Raw genomic sequence first — 18,533 nt, 5'->3', positions numbered from 1 at the left:
GGCTTTTCATCTGTAGCTTGTTGTTGACGAAGCGCCTTACGCATTTGACAGATGGTAACATAATTTAAGCCGCTCCAAATCAATTGCATTATATAGACATACCTTAGAGTTGGCAACTTTTTTTGGGATTTTCAAAAATGTAATGTGGGGATTTAAAGATCAAGAAAAAATCAACATGATGTAAAATGACAACTTTTTTGCCTCTATTTAAAAGGTGGCGTCACGAACATCAGGTACATAAGTGTTCTGAATGTCAGGAATAAGCCGCAAAGCCGAAGACGAAGAGCCTTTTCCAAGAAATACCAGTCAATACACGGAAGTGCCATAGAAAGAAAGAACAGCCCGTACTTCATCAACTTCGTCCTTACAACTCCTCGGATTCCTTTCTCTTGCTGTCTTCAGTAAGGCTTCTGGTCATATTCTTTAGGACCTCCTGGGTAAAGTCCAGCAGCAGACTAGCGTCGTGCGTGTGCCAGGCGGCTCCGGTCCACCAGGTATTCTTAAAGCCCTGCAGATTGTATAAGTGGCGATAAAATCCGCCCTCGATGGATGTGGCGTCGACCATGCAAGCAAATGGATTGAAGTCGCCCAAGGCCAGAAACTCTATCTCACTTTCGGCAATCTCAATGTCCTGTTGAGAAGCCCCATTCGCACCACGCAGTCTCTGAATCGTCGCCAGGACATCCGCCTTGACGCCCTCTTCGGTCTGGTTAGCAGCGCCGGTGGGGGCGCCATACCAGAACGTGTGAATCTCAGGACTGGCGGTGGCTTCGAAAACGTACATTCCGGGAAGCGTGGGCACACCGCCGGGGTTGCCAGGGTCACAGTTTTGTATCTCGAGAGCAGGCAGTTGGGCATTGCGTAGCACACCTGCCCAATAATAGTTGCAAGCAAACTTGGAGAAGAGTGTTTTCTCCTTCTCCTCGAGCGAGAACTCGGAGCCCAGAGCCTCCTTTGGTGGAATGGTTACCAGGAGTTGCCGCGCGCGGACTCGGGTTGTTGCTGTATCACCACCCTTTTTGGTTTGGACGAGCACTGACATGTAGCCATCGTCGTTCACGCTACGATCGACGTGAACGACAGTGGAGGAGAGAAGAAGGCTTTCTTCTCTGGCGAACTCGGCCTTGGCGCGTTCGTAGAGCTTTCCGTTGTTTTGTGTCACCAGCATGGACTGACTTTTGAACTGTTGAATCAAAGAGCGGCTTAGAATCTTGGCGGCGTATAGCGTAGGCACGCTGAGGAAGTCACCAAATCCTTGTCCGACTTGGAATGCGATGTTGAGCATGTCATTCAAGTCGTACTTTTCGACAAACTTGTTGAAAGGGAGAAGCAGATCAGCTGGGACGGGGTCGGGGAGGTAGTAACCGTCTTCCAGGAATGAGAAGTGCTTGGCCAAGAACGAGGTCCATCTGTCCAATGCATCCTCTACAATGACCGGATTCGGGGGCTGGAAGTTCGCTTGTTTCCCAGTTCGCAGATTGTAAAACTGAATGGCATGGTTAGGATCATTAACGGGCGGTACCTGTTTGAAGGGAACATGGTAGCGGTTAAGATATTTCCGCATTGTGTCTGTATCTTCGAAAAATACGTTTCCGTACTCGATGGCGTGTCCCGTGGATGGACTAATGTAAGTCTGGCTATGACCACCGAGATTTCCTCGCTTCTCAACCAGGACGTAGGAATAGCCATTGTCTTTCAACCAGGAGGCTGCAAAGCTACCAGTGGTGCCGCCGCCGATTATAACCACATCACGAGTGATGGTGGGAGTTGCAGGACGATCATGAACGGGATTGATAGGTTGGCTATCTTTTGCTGAAGCGAGAATAGCAAACGCCGCTAAGGCGGTTGTGAACACCGTGACTAGTGGAGACTGCATTTCTGAAAAGGTCAGGTGGGATGGTAAAGGCTGAACGTTACAAGATGCTTTGGGTGTGTCTGCGCTGGATTTTAGTTGGTCTATGCGAATCCAAAGTAATAGTAAAGTGATTTATTGTTGTCTTCGCAAAGAAGGGCGCGCAGTTTACCAGCTCAAGCTGTTCCCGCTCATACCCAAAAGCTCTAAGGGGCGGCGTGACATGGCATCCTAGCTGTTGGACGCTGCGAGTCAGCCATGGCGTCGATCAGGACATACATGGACATGCTAGGGCTACCTCAACATCAACAGTCATGTCAATCGATACTTTACGGGAATACACCACATTTGCCTAGCACTTGTCTTACGCGCCCTACTGCCATTTTTGCCTGTTTGAGCATATCATTTATGTGTCTATAGGCTCCACCCGGACTGTACCAAACAGAAACTGGGCTATCCTTTCGTCGTAATGGTCACAGCCCGTTTTAGTCAAAAGCCTCTTCATAACGGAAACTTCCGTGCTCGATCGGTTCCTTTCCCAACCTCCGGGGCCAATACCCCAACAGACAGAATCTAAATTATTCCTCACAAATTCTCAGGGACAAAGTTGGTTGTTGTCTACCTACAATTATGCAAGAGCTGCAGATGTGAAATCCAGTGAGATGCCCCAGCTGCCTAAAAAGATGTACCTATCCGTATTTTGGGAGGCAAAATACACTAACTGACAGGGGGTGAGGATTTGAAGTCCACTTACTGCCGGAAATATCTCAAATGTAAAGGCACTTGAGGAAGGGCAGGCAATAGTTGAGAAACATATAGGAATCCCCTCTAAAAATACGTTTGGAGCTTATCCCTGGCTAACATTTGAAACCCCAGAGGAGGTGTTTATACTATGTAGGATAGAATGTGTACACCGCGCCATGGTGATTCTCGATATATATCTCCATCTCCGGTTCGATGAGAACCGCATTAGCATCGTTATGAGCTTCAGCCAATATTCGATACTAACTAAAAATGTGCGCTCATGGCTCGCTAGGTTTCCAGATGAGATGAATGAACTTCTGGTAAGAACCAGGCCACAACGTGTACATCTCCTGGACCTGGAATCCATTGTCCACAGAAGCAAATAGGTCCTTCCATTCGGCCGCGCTTCGCTCCCATGCGTTGTGAAGCGCGTACATGGCCAAGTCAGAGATTCTGCCTTCAGGTCAGCAGGTCTACGTCAAAAACTTCATACGTGTTCTCCGGCCTCTTGGAGTCAGCAGATAGACATACCGGCTGTAGTGCTGTTCATATGTTATATCGCACCGATCCGGCAGCACAATATCGCAAATAACGACATGTGCGCCAGGTTTAAGTGCCGGTAGTATGTTCCGTAGGATCTCCTGGCACTTGATATCGGACCAGTTGTGGAAGACGGCGCGGAAGAAATAAATATCAGCGCCTGTAACAGGCTGGGGTCCCGAGAATATGTCGTACGGGTTCAGCTTCAAGCGGTGGCCAGCTTCCGGGTCGACTAGCACACCCCCGGGCTGGTGTTCTTGCTTGTTCGCCGTCTCGATAATGCTAGGCATATCTTCGACCACAAAGCTAATGTGCTTCGTTGCCTTGGCGATAGCCAGGGCCGCGTACCCGTGATTTCCGCCTACGTCGACAAAGAGTGCGCCAGGCTTGTCAATCTCTTGCCACAGCGGGTAAGAAGAGAGACCCTTGGCATCGGCAGCGCTCATTATAGCCTTGAAGCAAGCCTCGTCTGGGAACTTGTTCATAGGCCCAGTGGTGTTGTGGGCGATGTTGAAAGCCGAGTGCGACGGATCTTGCGACCCGTCCCACTTTTTGGCGGCATCAAGTAGTTTCTCCATAGATGGAAGCACCGTGTCTATGGTGAACTTGCACAAAGAGCGAATGCCAGGAATACGGAACATCTCTGAGACTTCGGTGTGCTTCACGAAGCTGGGTGTCGGCTCGCAGAAAATCCCGTGGCAAATGGCACTCCGTATGATTTTGACCAGAGCTCGTTCATGAATCCCGACAGCCAAGGATAGGTCAGAGAACGTGATGCCCTCAACTGGTACCGCGTTGGCAATGTCAACCTCATTCAAGACGCGCATTACGGCGACGTCATATGCCTATACGAATCAGTTTCTGACTCCGCAGTCCCGTCGTTTGTAAGAAGCACTCACACGGGTCATGTACTGATGAAGTCGTTGATCGGTCGTCATGGCCGACATGCGAAGTAGCTGCGCACCATCGATCACTGCTTGGCGCGCTTCGACATATTCCTCATCGTCCTTTCGGTTGCTAGGGAACTGCCTACCGCTCGCGACATAGCTGTCATACTTGCGAGCGTGCTTCAGGAGCTCTTCTACGACGGGAGCAAGAGCCATAATTGTGTTCGTTTCTGGCAAAGATGATGGTATCAAGTATAATGTGCTGTAGTATTATGTCTTGTGTAAACTGAATTTCAGGTATCTTGCTCCAAGACATGCCGCATGGACCAGCTTGGAAAATAGTTGATATTTATTATTCATGTACCGAGGTTTCAACCTCATAACTTCATACGCCTTTTACTATCACCAAGTCATCTTTCTTTGAGTCAAGTAGCTTTCCATGTTGCACATCTTCATGTTACCTCGTCTTTACTGCTGACTCTTCCTGAAGCGGGTCGACGCATTTTGTCTCTGGATATTCCAGGGTACGAGCTGGATACTGCGCAGCCCGAGAAACCCAAGAAGTTCATTTTGTCATTGATCTTTTCAGACTCTTCGGCATCACACCTCAGCAAGCTTTACCAAAGATTCAATTAGGTTGTTTGTTGCATTTGATCAGAAAGCCAGGGAACTATGGTTGTCCACGGACGAACCGGGCAGTGGGGGTAAGCCGGAAAGCATACTACCAACACACCCCGAGGTTAGTTTACGGTTTGACTGAATAAGACACACTTTTGCGGGTATTAGAGTTAGACGTTCGGTGATAGTTTTAGGCCTCAAGTTCCGGCCAGCTAGCCCCGCATCAGGCGTAATACCTCAAACTACCGTCTCATTTTCACACAAAAGAAACGTAACAATTTTGATTGAACTATAGCAACTGCTACAGTGAATCCATCAGGCTAGTAACTAGGGCCTTGCTAAACTACCTCTTCGCATGTCATAGCAAGACTTGTACCCCTTTTCATGCATGGGCTCAGAAGTAGCCCTGCGACGCGCTTCTATCCGTTCCTAGAATTAACTCAACGATTGCCGGATTCAAGGCTTCAAGTTGCCACTTTTAAAATTTCTCACCACAACTGGCACATGAGTGATAAGTAATTATCCCCTAAAAGTTCTCAACCACTCTAACACAGCGTCATTCATTGATAGCGATCGATGTTACTTTGGCCAGGTACTTCAGCTTCAAGAGAAAAGGCATATACCCTGAACTCAAGTCTATGAGTTAACAAAAGCAGGGGATAAGAGAGTTCTGATTGGTTTACCCCGCACCTGACAATAATGGAGTCATCTACCAATTGATGGGATAATCCCTTGCTGTGAAAACTACCTTAGCAGCTCGCTGGGTCCGAGAGATCCTTGCTTACATCATTATAGAGATTGCTAGGCTGTCAAACTTTAATTAGATCTAGTAGCCATATCTAATACGATCGTCTGCCGGTTAGGTAAACTCTAAATAGAGAATGGCTCCCAATAGGTTCACGGGTACCCGTGCGTGTAAAATTTCACGGGTACCCGTGGAAATGACTAAGCAACCTGCCCACGTCAATGAACGCGTCTTGTGTCATACACCTTTCACGCGTTATTTGCATCCAGCACTTCAGTCATATATTCTTAAAAATGGAAATAGCTCTCAAAGACTCAATACTCATATTCCCAGACGACAGTCTCCCCCCTGAAAGCGATCATAAATCTCGCGATGAGCTTTTTATGTCAATCAACAACTGGGCGGCGACAAAGGGATACGTATTCACTACCGGGAGATTAACAAAGGAGAAAAGCAGACGACGGACGATTACATATTCATGCGATAGGTCGTGTCATCCGCCAAGCACATCAATAGCGCGGCAAAGGCAAACTACTAGTAGGGGGACTGGTTGTCAATTTTCCGTCCTTGCTAAGGAATCTTTGGATAAGAGCACATGGAGCTTGAGACACCGGCCTGATAAGCGTTTTTCTTCTCATAATCATCCCCCAAGCCAACATCCGTCTGCTCACCCAACGCATCGCAAGCTATCTGAGGAGGATCAAGCCAAGGTGGCCGGTCTTTCAAACGCTGGCGTCGCACCCAGGGACATCAGAACATACATACGACAAACGACAGACTCTATAGCGACCCAGCAGGATATCTACAATCATATTGCAGCCGCTAAACGAGATGTTCGTGAAGGGCAGACCTCGATCCATGCACTTGCCAATCAACTTGATGAGGAAGGCTTCTGGAGTCGCATGCAGTTTGCACCAGATGGCCGAGTTACGGCTGTCTTGTTCGCTCATCCAGATTCCTTAGCCCTTCTCCAAGCCTACCCAGACATCATGTTACTAGACTGTACCTATAAGACTAATAAGTATGGTATGCTACTTCTTGATATAGTTGGCGTCGATGCTTGCCAACGGTCGTTCTGTATTGCGTTTGTATTTCTTAGCGGCGAGGCAGAAGATGACTATACCTAGGCTTTGGAGCAGGTCAAATCCTTGTATAGTCAGTGCAACGCTAGCCTACCTGCGGTTATCCTCATAGATCGCTGCTTAGCATGCATTAACGCTATTGCAACCATCTTCCCCTCTTCTGCATCTTTGCTTTGCCTCTGGCATGCGAACAAGGCCGTTCTTCAACATTGTAATCTAGCTTTTGACTCTACTAAGCCAAAGACAGTCAACAATCCTGCAGCGCTCAAACCTTCAACTCAGAGCTGGGAAGAATTCTATAACTCCTGGCATTCGATCATCAGCTCGCCATCTGAGGTGGTTTTTGAGGAGCGCGTTTCCCAGTTTGAGGAACGCTATCTTCTGGACTATCTCGAAGAAGTCGGCTATGTTACGTCCGTTTGGTTGAAACCATACAAGGAGAAGCTAGTGAAAGCCTGGGTCGATCAGCATACCTATTTTGGCAATGTGGCTACTTCGCGAGTTGAGGGTATTCATGCACTACTTAAATCGCACTTGAAACGATCCACATTAGACCTTTTTGAAGCTTGGCAAGCAATGAAGCATGCTTTACTAAATCAGCTATCGGATCTAAAGTCAAATCAAGTTAAACAGCAAATACGGATACTAGTTGAGCTTTCAGGGTCAATGTACGGCGCAGTGCTTGGCTGGGTATCGCATGAAGCCTTGCGCAAAGTAGAAGAGCAACGGAAGCTGCTCACGAAGAAAGACACAAATCCTTCCACAGCCTGTACGGGGACGTTTTCTCGAGTATATGGTCTCCTATGCTTACACAAATTGAAGACTTTACAAGAACAGAATCTTGTTCTTCTACGTGAGCACTTCCATGCACATTGGCATTTAAGGCGTGATGGAGCGCCGCAGCTATTGCTGGAGCCTCGCCAGCGCATAGAGCCCAGGTTGCAATTAGAGAATCCCAGTATTCCCAAATCAAGCACTAGACGAGAGCCTAGCGGGTTCGAAGTTGTTGAAGTTGCTTCACGGGCCCCAAGCAAATGCAGTAGGTGTCATACAGTTGGCCATACTATGACTTCAAAGGCGTGCCCTCTGCGATACACGCATTTATTGCCTAAACCGACACCTACTCCAGATCCAGCTACAGTATCAACTGCGATATTTACCAGGACGACGACAGATACACAAGAACCTCCTTCAAACGCCGTGCAGGACGTACCAGAGTTAGTTCAACCGACTATTGCTATAGTAGTAGAGACCAGTATATCACTACCTCGGGTATTATCACCATTTGCGCATTCGCATTCACCTTCGCTACCAGGATACGATTCACCTCAGGCGATATACGGACGGTACTATGTAGCAAGAAGCGCCTGGTACGGTGCTTAACCTCGTGGGAGTGTCAAAACAAACCAGGAGTATCGAAGGGTAATAAGACTTCCGCTACGTTATGACAAAAAGTATTATGAGTAGTGTCTTGACTATAAGCAGATAAAAGGACGCTGCACTACCTTACACGGGTCAAGGGATTGGACGAAGGAGGAGATGATGGCTTATCTGGACTGGGATAGGGCTGAACACAAACGGGTCGATGAGCTGATTATTGCGGAAGATGGACAAAACCCCTTTAAAAACAGTGAGAGAGGTATGAGCGAAGTCTGGAAACGAGTCGAGCAAGATAAGGCAGAGCAGGAGGCGTTATACGCTGGTAGTAAGCCCGAAGAGTGCATCGTAGTAAAGTCGTAAACTTTCCGGATAAGTTTGATGCAGGCCGTGCCTCTCATTGGCTCATGAGCCCCATATCAGAGTTGCTTAGTCATTTCCACGGGTACCCGTGAAATTTTACACGCACGGGTACCCGTGAACCTATTGGGAGCCATAGAGAATTGATCGCTTGCAAATCCGTAGATTGACGAATCTTCTCTCCCACGCAAAATATGAGTAAAAGTATAACTACTCACGGGCGTAAACAATACTGAGGGCTGACTGCCTTGGTGAACGCTACTCATGAATTTCGTGACGTTGTAGAATATGGCGAAAATTACTCCGAGACGCTCTCTGGTTTTACTAATTAATGAAGAATCCCTAAGCTATTTCAGAAACCGTTGGATAGGTTAGACAAGCTTGGGTTCATCCCAAAATGAAGGCCAGCGCGGCTAACCTGGCAGAAGTTGATATTCTGTTGTTTCATGCTTTTTTTATTGAGAAAATCGTAATTTAAAAATTCTAACGGCTGATATGAAACGAGTCAGAACTAAAGTCTCAATCTTGCTATAACTCATGACATAAAGTCTAACTAGACTGTATCTTTTAGTTTGGCTGCCGATTCATGCTTATTTGGTAGCAAAACGACAAAAGGTTACGCGACAAGCCAAGTTAGGAAGTCCCGGTAAGGCGTTTACTGTGTGCGGATTTGCACGGAAATAAGAAAACTTTTTGTAGAAACTACGACTAGGCGCTGACGAAGAAATAACCCTTCGTTCCACATGATCAAGCTTTGTTTTGACCAATAATGAGTCCGGGTGATCTATCGTCGTGGCTGGTCCTGGAACCAATAGACTTGTTAGTCCATACTCCGGTTCTGGAAGCAACAAAGTGGAAACACATCACAATTAATGTAAAAAAAAGAAAGCCACACTGCTCAATAATCATGTACTAAGTACCTAGGTATAACGCAGCTGGTGTTTGCCGACGGCAACATTTAGTGATGTACCTTAGTATGCAACTCAAAGTTTTCTAGTCGCTGATTGTACCTAAAATGGTAATCTCCCAGAAACGAATTGCTACATTGTTCACCAAAGCCTTGAGTTTTCCTCTCCCCCTGGATCCGAAAGCTCTCAGGAAATACCTATTTTCTTTCAAGGAAACTTTCTCCCGCTGACCATCACAACAGCTGGGTCATGCCACTTCTGAGGCACCTTTGGTCATACTTGCCACAAGAAAAAAGACGTAAGCTAGCTACTTTCCTCTGCAAGCGCTTCTTCTGTGCCTTGGTCGTGCCGCACAACTGCTGACATCATTCGAAGCCTACATACACCCTTGTCTTCTATCCAAATATCGAGTTGACATTCGCGACTGTCAGCGCAATGGGAAGCAGTATTGATACAGATGGTCGTTCCATGGCCATCATTGGGCTATCCTGCAGATTTCCCGGTGATTCAAAGTGCCCGAGTGCTTTCTGGGAGCTCCTCTGCAAAGGAAAATGTAAGTAACCACAATCCTGAGGCCACATCATCAGCTACCGTCCCTGGGCAGCAAGTCGAGAAGAATGGATCATGCGTTGTGTTATGTTGGGTATAGAGCCGTTAGTAACTACAAAGTTCTGCTGACACTTGTCAATTAACAAAGCTGCGTACTCTACCGTCCCAAGAGACAGGTTCAACATCAGTGCATTTCACTCTGGGCCCCAAGGTGGGCTTAACAAATCTCGCACCAACGGAGGTCATTTTCTCTCGGATGACATTCGGCAATGGGACGCCAACTTCTTCGGGGTTACAGCCGACGAGGCTTCTGCCATGGACCCTCAGCAGCGGCTGATGTTAGAGGTCGCGTATGAGGCGTTCGAGAACGCGGGGGTCACGCTAGCACAGTTAAACGGCTCTGATACCGGCGTCTGGATGGGCGTGAACAGTAATGACTGGCGCGAGACTCTGTTCCGTGACCCGGAAGCAGCCCCTTTGCACACTTGGACAGGCACTGGGCCCGAATACATATCTGGGAGAGTGTCATGGTTCTTCAACCTCCGGGGGCCCTGCATGACGGTCAACACAGCTTGTTCGTCTAGTTTAGTGGCATTGCACGAGGCAAGAAATGCCATAATCGCAGGTGACTGCAAGATGGCCATTGTCGGCGGCGCCAATCTCATCTTCAATCCCGAATACTTCCTCTACTACTCCAACCAGATGTTCCTTTCACCCGATGGCAAGTGCAAGAGCTTCGATGCCGCTGGTGACGGCTTCGGTCGCGGTGAGGGTCTTGGTGCCGTCATCTTGAAACCGCTGGCTGACGCATTGCGTGACGGTGATGCTATTCGAGCCGTTCTGAGAGCCAGCGGTGTCGGCCAAGACGGCTGGACCAGCGGTATCACTCTTCCTAATGCCGAAGCCCAAGCCGGCCTTATTCGTTCCCTGTACAAGGAAGCAGGGCTCTCAACGAGTGAAACCGGGTTTGTTGAGGCTCACGGCACGGGTACTAAGGTTGGCGACCCAGCGGAGCTTGAGGCCATCGCCGAGGCGCTGGATACCATGAACGCTAAAAATGACCTACTTATAGGGTCTGTGAAGACGAATGTGAGTGGAAATAATGACGTCCTGCAGCAGCAGAGAAAATGCACAACAACCAACTGACCGCATCGCAGATCGGTCATCTGGAGGCCGCAGCCGGAATTGCCGGTTTGATCAAGGCAGTCTTGATGTTGGAGAAGGCACAAATACCACCGACTATTGGTCTCAAGCAATTGAACCCAAAGATCAAGTGGCAAGAATGGAGAATGTCCGTGGCAGAGGAGCTCATGCCTTGGCCATCCAGACCAGGAGTACGACGCGTGGGCATCAGCTCCTTCGGAGCCAGCGGCACCATCGCCCACGCCGTGCTTGACGACGGTGATACGTATGGCAGACTCCAAGCCGGCGTCATCGGCAGGTATAAAGGTGACTCTGTCAAGACTGAGCTACAGCTCATCGTTATCAGCGCCGGCGACAAAGAGGGTATCATACGCCAGGCAGCCAGCTTGACCAAGCATCTCCGCGAGTCACGAGCTGAAACCCGCTCATCGCTCCATGAGGGGGCGGCATACCTCAAACGGTTGGCCTTCACGCTCGGGGCCAAACGAGCTTCATTATTCTACCGATCCTTTTCAATAGTGTCAAGCATCAAAGACTTGTGCAACCAACTTGCGCCTCAGCAGCCAAGAGAGGACAAAGGAGACTCGGCACAGGAACTCTCGGTACGCCGAGCCGCTGTATCCGCGGCAGACGGCAAGCTACGCATTGGCATGGTCTTCACAGGCCAGGGCGCCCAGTGGGCACGAATGGGCACGGAACTGCTCAAGTACGAAGTATTCCGGCAGAGCATCGACAGAGCTGACGACTTTCTCCGCCAGTCGCTCGGGTGCAAATGGTCGGTGTATAACGAAATGAGCGCCAGCGCGGAACACTCCAACATCAACAAGGCCGAGTACAGCCAGCCGCTATGTACCGTATTGCAAGTGGCGTTGGTGGACCTGCTGGCGTCGTGGAATATCACACCCGCCGCCGTAACGGGCCACTCGAGCGGAGAGATCGCGGCAGCGTATGCCTTGGGTGTCTTGTCGGCGGAGGACGCGTGGACGACCGCCTACTGGCGTGGAAACCTTGATTCCAGGTCCAAGCAGCCTCGAGGTGCCATGCTTGCCGCGGGAATGTCGCAGAATGATGCACAAGCCCTCGTGAGCCGCGTTCCGCGGTCCGACGGGGTGGTTGTGGTCGGTTGCGTTAACTCGCCGTCAAGTGTTACATTGTCAGGCGACGAGAAGGCCGTTGAGACAGCCGGAGCTCTTCTCTCCGAGGCAGGCGTCTTCAATCGCCGGCTGAAGGTTGACGCGGCATATCACTCACCTCATCAGGCCCGCGTCTCAGACGAGTACTTCATGCGCATCCGCCATATCAAGCCTCGCCCAGCACAACCAGGGCGTGTCATGTTCTCCAGTGTTACTGGTAAAATGGTACAAAGTCATCAGGACCTTGGCCCAGCCAACTGGGTGCGTAATCTGGTCTCGCCAGTGCTCTTCGCCCAGTCGGTTGAGTCTATGCTGCGATCCGAAGAAGCAGGTATAGATGTGCTTCTCGAAGTCGGACCGCATGGAGCACTCGCCGCCCCGTGCCAGGGTACTATGTCGAGCTGCGGCATCATCCTGGACTACTTATCAGTGCTCACCCGCGGTGAAAATGCCGTGGCGACAATGCTGGCCGCTGCCGGAGCTTTGTGGGCCCGGGGCGCAAGTGTTGACATCGGCGCCGCAAACGGGACGGAGCAACCTGGGTCGCCCGGCTCCCAGCTGCGCCCACTCACGGATCTGCCACCGTACCAATGGAACCATGCGCGGTCATACTGGAGTGAATCACGTATGGCGGTGGAATACCGCAATAGAAAGCACCCGCACTACCGGTTTCTCGGGGCTCCTCTGCCTACTCTAGTCGCAGGCGAGTACATATGGCGAGCGTTCATCAGGCCCAATGAGGAACCCTGGCTACTAGACCACAAGATCCAGGACACCGTAGTCTACCCCGCGGTGGGATACATAGCCATGGCGGTCGAGGCGGCGCGGCAGCTGGCCGCGATAGACGAGCCGGACGGCCAGCGGAAGGTCCGCGCGTTCCGGCTCCGCGATGTGGAGTTTCTGGCGGCCACGGAGCTTATCGAAAACGAACCTATTGAGATGACAATATGTGCTCGTCAGACTGCGCAGGATCGACCTAGCGCGATGGCAAGCGTAACACCGGGCTGGTATCACTTCACTATATCAACCTGCACCGATAGACAGACAGTTCGGAAAACCTGCGTGGGATTTATCACTATCGAGCACGATCCTACCCCAGAGTCGCCGGAGGCACATGAGCTGTCTGAAATGAACCGTGAGATCCGTGACCGGTTCTTCGAGGCGCAGGAGGCTTGCCGCCAGACAAAAGAACCCGAAACCCTCTACAAAGAGCTTGCGCGTATCGGGCTCCAGTTCGGACCAGCGTTCCGCAACATGTCATCCATCTGGATGGGAGAGTCGCAGAGCTACTGTACTGTTAACGTTGTCAACCCTTCATCTGAACGAGACGGCCCTTCTGTAGGCATAGGAGACGAAGCGGAGCGCCCCTTCATAATCCACCCCGCCACCTTTGATCCCATCACCCAGACTATCGCGCCGGCTATGGGCCTCCTTTCCCGGACTCCGGTCCCCACAGCTATAGACGAGCTACTGATTTCCGTCGATATGCCTTACAAGGAGGGCGACAGGCTTCACGTCTTCTCGTCTGTGGTTCCTCGTGCCAATCACGACCTACTGAGCGACATATACGCTCTAGAAGAAACTTCTGACCGGCCCGTGCTATCGCTGCGCGGTTTCAAAGCAGCCCAGTTGGCCCCTCGCGAAGCTGACACTAGTCTCGAGAACGCACATAAGATTTGTGGCCGCATCTTGTGGAAGCCGGCACTAGATCTCTTGCTGCTCTCCCCAGATCACCTCCGCCAGTATCTTTTACACGCTTCTGTCCATAGTCTCAGCGTCACCGACAAACTTCTCAGAGAAGTAAGTTAAAAGCATATTCCCAGCTACTTAAACCTTGAGCCTGTGACCCGGCATTTTGTAAAATTTGAGTTTAAGCAATATAAGCGATTACTAATCTTTACAGTTCATGAGCCTCATCTTCCACGACTTCCCTGAAGCTTCGATTCTCGAGATGAGGATCCAGTCTGCGGAGCAGCCAGAACTCCAACGGAACACTACAGTCGCGGAGCAACTGAAAGAAGACATTGCTGCTCCTTGGAATCACGTGCTAGACCACACCCTCGCTGTGTGGACAGGCAGTGCCATCGAGGGGCTCCCAAAAAAAGGAAGCAAAGAGCTCCAGTCCATCCCCGACAGTTCCCAGTTTGATGTTACCCTCGTGCGAGGATCATTGCCTGAGAACCAAGTTGATGCTATTGTCCAAGAAATTCTCAGCAGAACTAAAAAGCAGAATCCCCTTGGGCTGTGCTGCTTCACAGGTTCCGTAGGTAATGTTGAGACAGCCTTCGCCAAAGTTGATGTCAAACCTCTCCTCTCTATCAGCATCGCGGGATCCGAAGACGGCTTGTTAGTCATATGCACCTCTGAAAATGTCGAGTCCGAAGTGTCTTCAACTGCAGGAAGGCCATCACAGGCTTTATCCGAGCAGGAGGAACAGAATACTATAATTCTTCAAGCTACCATGCCATCGGAACTCGGAACAACCGTCGCAAAAGATTTAGCAAACGAACTGCAGCAACACAGCATTAGTGCTCAAATTGTCAAGTGGGATGAGCTCGATCCTGAGGCTAATATTGTCCACAGAGCACGCATAATCTGTCTCGTGGAGGTTAGCACTACATTGATTGGTGACTTGGACGAATTCGACTTTCTCAGACTGAAAGGTATCATTTCCGGAGCCAGCGACATTCTTTGGGTTACCTGTCAGCCTGAGGAGAAAGTTTCCAGCCATGTGCCAATCAGAGCAGCCGTAGATGGCCTCTCCCGCAGTATCAAGAGTGAAGATGCCAGAGTCTCGTTCCGAATCGCTCACTGCCATCAATCATCGCCTCAGCCCGGAGAACTGGCCGGGCTTATTGGGCGCTTGTTTCTGAACCAGACGCACGACGATGAGTTCAGAGTTGAGAAGCTAAACGATGACAGCAATGTTCTCATCGCCCATTGTATGCGCGTTGTCTATGATGAGGAGCTGAGCAATTACGTAGAAGAGAAGCATTATTCCAAGATTGAAACGGCTCGCGTTAGCAGTATTGGCAAGCCTCGCAGTACGGTCAGTCGCGCAAAGGGGTTGAACAACAAGCCAGAAATATCTGCTTCGCCAACCAGGGTTAGCATCAAACTGGACGTCGCTGAGCGTGGTCAGCTAGACACTCTACACTTTGTGCAACACGAAGACGAGCTGCCAAGTGACTTGGCAGATGACGAGGTTGAAGTGAGAGTATACGCCTCTGGTTTAAAGTGAGTCATCCCGGCCTCGACCTCTACTCAACTCTTGACGAAGAGAAGTGTCCTGGTAATACATATCTAACTTGTATTTCAGCTTCAAAGACATAATGATCGCCATGGGCCGCGTGGTAGGCACCATGGAAGGGGCCGAGGGCAGCGGTGTGATCGAGCGCGTAGGAAAAGGTGTCATCAACCTGAAAATACACGATCGCGTCGCATGCTTAGCCATTGGCATGCACGCATCGGTTGTACGCATCAAGGCGTTGGCTTGCAGGAAAATCCCGGACTCCATGTCATTTGTCGAGGCCGCGTCTCTTCCTGTAATACACTGCACGGCGTACAACGCCTTCGTGCGAATAGCTCGCCTCGAGGCAGACGAGACGCCCGGTGTCCGCAAAACGGTACTGATTCACGCAGCGGCCGGCGGCTTGGGCCAGGTGGCCATCCAGTACGCCCAGCACTTCGGCATGGAAATATTCGCCACGGTGGGATCGGCGGAAAAGCGTGAGCTCATGAAGAAGCTCTACGGCATTCCCGACGATCACATTCTCTGCTCGCGCGACACTAGTTTTGCCATGGCAGTCAAGCGGATGACGGGCCAGCGGGGCGTTGATCTCATTCTTAACTCACTATCTGGGGAGATGCTGCGCCAGACATGGCAATGCCTTGCGCCGGGGGCAACCTTCATCGAGGTGGGCAAGGCGGTCGTAGAGAGCGTGCGACCGCCAGGTAACGAGGTCGGCGTCACTTACACCGTCTTCGACATCGAACATATTATTCGCGGGGATGACCGACTGACCGGGAGGCTCCTTGACGGCGCGCTCGACTACGTCCGGCGCGGCATCACAAAGTCCGTCAGCCCGTGCCGCCAGGTTCCCATCAGCGATGTCCACAAGGCTTTTCGCCTTATGCAGACGGGCCGTCATACCGGCAAACTCGTCTTCTCGTGGACCGACGATGTTGCAGTCCCGCTGCTACGCCCCAACACTTTTGACACCATAGCCTCCTCCCCCTCTGCTCTCCGCCTTCATCCCAACGCTACGTATCTCCTTGTTGGTGGTCTTGGAGGCATCGGACGCAGTGTGGCTCTCATGCTTGTCAACATGGGTGCGCAAAACCTCTGCTTCGTATCCCGCTCCGGTATGCGTACGGATGCAGCCCGCAAGCTGGCCGCCGAGCTCGAAGCGAAAGATGTCACCGTCAACGCGTACGAGTGCGACGCCTCCGATGCTGCTCAATTTGAGCAGACAATCTATCGTTGCCGCAAAGAAATGCCGCCGATTCGGGGCGTTCTTCAATGCGCAATGGTGCTGCGAGATTGCACTTTTGCCAACATGGATTATACACAGTGGACAGAGGCGGTACGGCCTAAAGTCCAGGCCAGCTGGAACATTCACTCGCAGCTCAAGGACAGCGAAGTTGACTTCTTCGTCATGCTGGCATCGTTTGCGGGCTATTTTGGTAACGCCGGTCAGAGCAACTACGGCGCCGGCTGTACGTTCCAGGATGCTCTGGCTCAATACCGCCGCTCTAAAGGGTTGCCTGCCGTCTCTTTGGACCTTGGCATCATCCACGATGTGGGCGTCCTTGCGGAGACTGGCATGACAGATAACCTCCGCGACTGGGCCGCCAGCTTCGGCATACGGGAGCAACAGCTGCAGAATCTCATCCGCATAGCCATCCAGGATCAGATCACTGGGGCCGGAGTGGTTGAGGCTCAGATCCCCACAGGATTTGCATCTCTTCGGGCCGCCAACGCAGCCGGCATCCCGAGGCCGTCCTACCTAAGCGACACACGCTTCGCCATACTGGCTGCCGACGGCCGTCTCACCGACCAAGGGTCAGTAGGTGGCCAGCAGCAGCAGCAGGCGGCGCCCTCGTTCCAGCACAGGCTTGACGCGGCCAAGGTTTCCAAGTCTGTGGCAGAGGCGCGGACTGTCGTCAGTGAGATGTTGACTTATAAGGTGGCACAGTGCTTGAAGGTCGCTGAAGATGAGGTGGACCCAGCCAAGAGCCTGCCGTCGTACGGCATTAACTCACTGGTGGCGATCGAGATTCGAAACTGGATATTTAGGGAGATCAAGGCCGAGGTCACTATATTTAATCTGATTGCCCCGGTGCCTCTCAGCAAGCTGGTGGATAAGATTGTGACGGGGCTTTTTCCTGAAAACTAGAGTGAGACTCGGTATATGTGGTCTTTGTTTCTCAGAAGGTTGCTGTAGATGCTACTATACTAGACGTTGTAAACGTGATATTGGATGAAAATATGTATGCTGAATTTCGAAAAGAGATGTCAATAGATACTCTTCAAAAAACAGGAAACTCTGGACGTTTTCATCATGAAGTTTTGTATGGCAATTGTGTTGTATTCAAAGAATAGTTCAGCTTTGAACTATATCTATACAGAATTGCTCTTCAACCAACGTGATTTCCCAGTGATAACAAACATTGAGTCCTTTCTTAACAGATGATGTTGACTTCTTTAGTGAGCTCAATCATTTTATGAACGATACGATTAACATCAGATTTCTTGAGTGGAACACGATGAGCGCCGTCCCACTCTACGACACAGGCGGTGCTCGCGTTGCAGTACACGTCCAGCAGACGACGATGTTGTTCCAGTCCAGGGTCTGCCGTTCCATGAACATGCAGTGTCGGTATATCGAGGACATGGCCCTGTGTTGACTCGTTCGGCCAATCTCTAAATTCTGATGATGCTGCGCCCGCATGGTTGATTCCCGGTGGCAGCGCAATCCCATCATCCAGGGCCACTAGCGGTGGTCGCCCCGCGAGAATTACACCGAAACGCCATCTCGTGGGCGCAGAAACCGGCCTGGTCGACATGGCCTGCTGGGTCCACAGGAGACTTGCTGCGATATTGGCCCCTTGACTGAAGCCCAACAGACCAACCCACTCCCCCATGCCGCCGAGCAGGTCATCTGCGACCATCGCCGATGTGATCTGACGACGAATGAGTCGTATCACAGTCTCTGAATCGACATGCCTGTCGGAAGATTGCCATCGTAACCACCGGCGGAAAGGTCCGTAACCACCGTACGTCTCGATAATGTCCGGGTGCGGGTCACATACAAAGGGGCCGTCGGCGAAAACAAGACGAAATCGAGATCTGAGCGCCCGGATAAGCCCTCGGGATTGTTCCTGAAAGATGGAGCCATTGGTCCCGCCTCCATGGAGGCAGAGAATGCGTGGCAAGGATAGGGTCAGGTCTGTTTCTGACTCCATGTAGGTAGTGCGTGAGTGACTGAGACAGATTGGTCAGAGTAGTAGACTGGCTGGAGATTGGAAACTATAACTTACTCTTAGTTTATACCAATTGTGTCTCTCTCCTTTGGGAGCGTCGATGACTTCC

The 18,533-nt window shown here is 50.9% G+C and overlaps 5 protein-coding genes across 5 annotated transcripts; 2 read left to right on the top strand and 3 right to left on the bottom strand.

Annotated features, from left to right (window-relative positions):
• Positions 1-364: 364 nt before the first annotated feature.
• Positions 365-1,876, bottom strand: CTRU02_205018 (Beta-cyclopiazonate dehydrogenase 3; the record flags this gene model as incomplete). The annotated part of the gene is made up of 1 exon (XM_036724394.1): positions 365-1,876. The coding sequence occupies one exon, from the start codon at positions 1,874-1,876 to the stop codon at positions 365-367; it is 1,512 nt and encodes a 503-aa protein (XP_036584021.1).
• A 998-nt stretch (positions 1,877-2,874) lies between these two features.
• On the bottom strand, positions 2,875-4,239 carry CTRU02_205017 (O-methyltransferase; the record flags this gene model as incomplete). The annotated part of the gene is made up of 3 exons (XM_036724395.1): positions 2,875-3,049; positions 3,128-3,981; positions 4,036-4,239. The coding sequence occupies 3 exons, from the start codon at positions 4,237-4,239 to the stop codon at positions 2,875-2,877; spliced, it is 1,233 nt and encodes a 410-aa protein (XP_036584022.1).
• A 3,768-nt stretch (positions 4,240-8,007) lies between these two features.
• On the top strand, positions 8,008-8,208 carry CTRU02_205016 (mule transposase domain protein; the record flags this gene model as incomplete). Its single annotated transcript, XM_070204474.1, has 1 exon — positions 8,008-8,208. The coding sequence occupies one exon, from the start codon at positions 8,008-8,010 to the stop codon at positions 8,206-8,208; it is 201 nt and encodes a 66-aa protein (XP_070061578.1).
• A 1,340-nt stretch (positions 8,209-9,548) lies between these two features.
• Positions 9,549-17,337, top strand: CTRU02_205015 (polyketide synthase; the record flags this gene model as incomplete). The annotated part of the gene is made up of 5 exons (XM_036724396.2): positions 9,549-9,666; positions 9,811-10,751; positions 10,820-13,738; positions 13,842-15,175; positions 15,258-17,337. 5 exons carry the CDS (start codon positions 9,549-9,551, stop codon positions 17,335-17,337), a joined length of 7,392 nt encoding a protein of 2,463 aa, XP_036584023.2.
• A 286-nt stretch (positions 17,338-17,623) lies between these two features.
• CTRU02_205014 (citrinin biosynthesis oxidoreductase CtnB) lies at positions 17,624-18,406 on the bottom strand (the record flags this gene model as incomplete). Its single annotated transcript, XM_036724398.1, has 1 exon — positions 17,624-18,406. One exon carries the CDS (start codon positions 18,404-18,406, stop codon positions 17,624-17,626), a length of 783 nt encoding a protein of 260 aa, XP_036584025.1.
• Between the last annotated feature and the right edge of the window lie 127 nt (positions 18,407-18,533).

This window comes from Colletotrichum truncatum (genome assembly GCF_014235925.2).
Source record: "Colletotrichum truncatum strain CMES1059 chromosome Unknown Contig_0003, whole genome shotgun sequence".
In the NCBI taxonomy this organism is placed as follows: Eukaryota; Fungi; Ascomycota; class Sordariomycetes; order Glomerellales; family Glomerellaceae; genus Colletotrichum; species Colletotrichum truncatum.
Note: the sequence above shows the minus strand (reverse complement) of the source record. Positions and strands in the feature narration are given on the sequence as shown.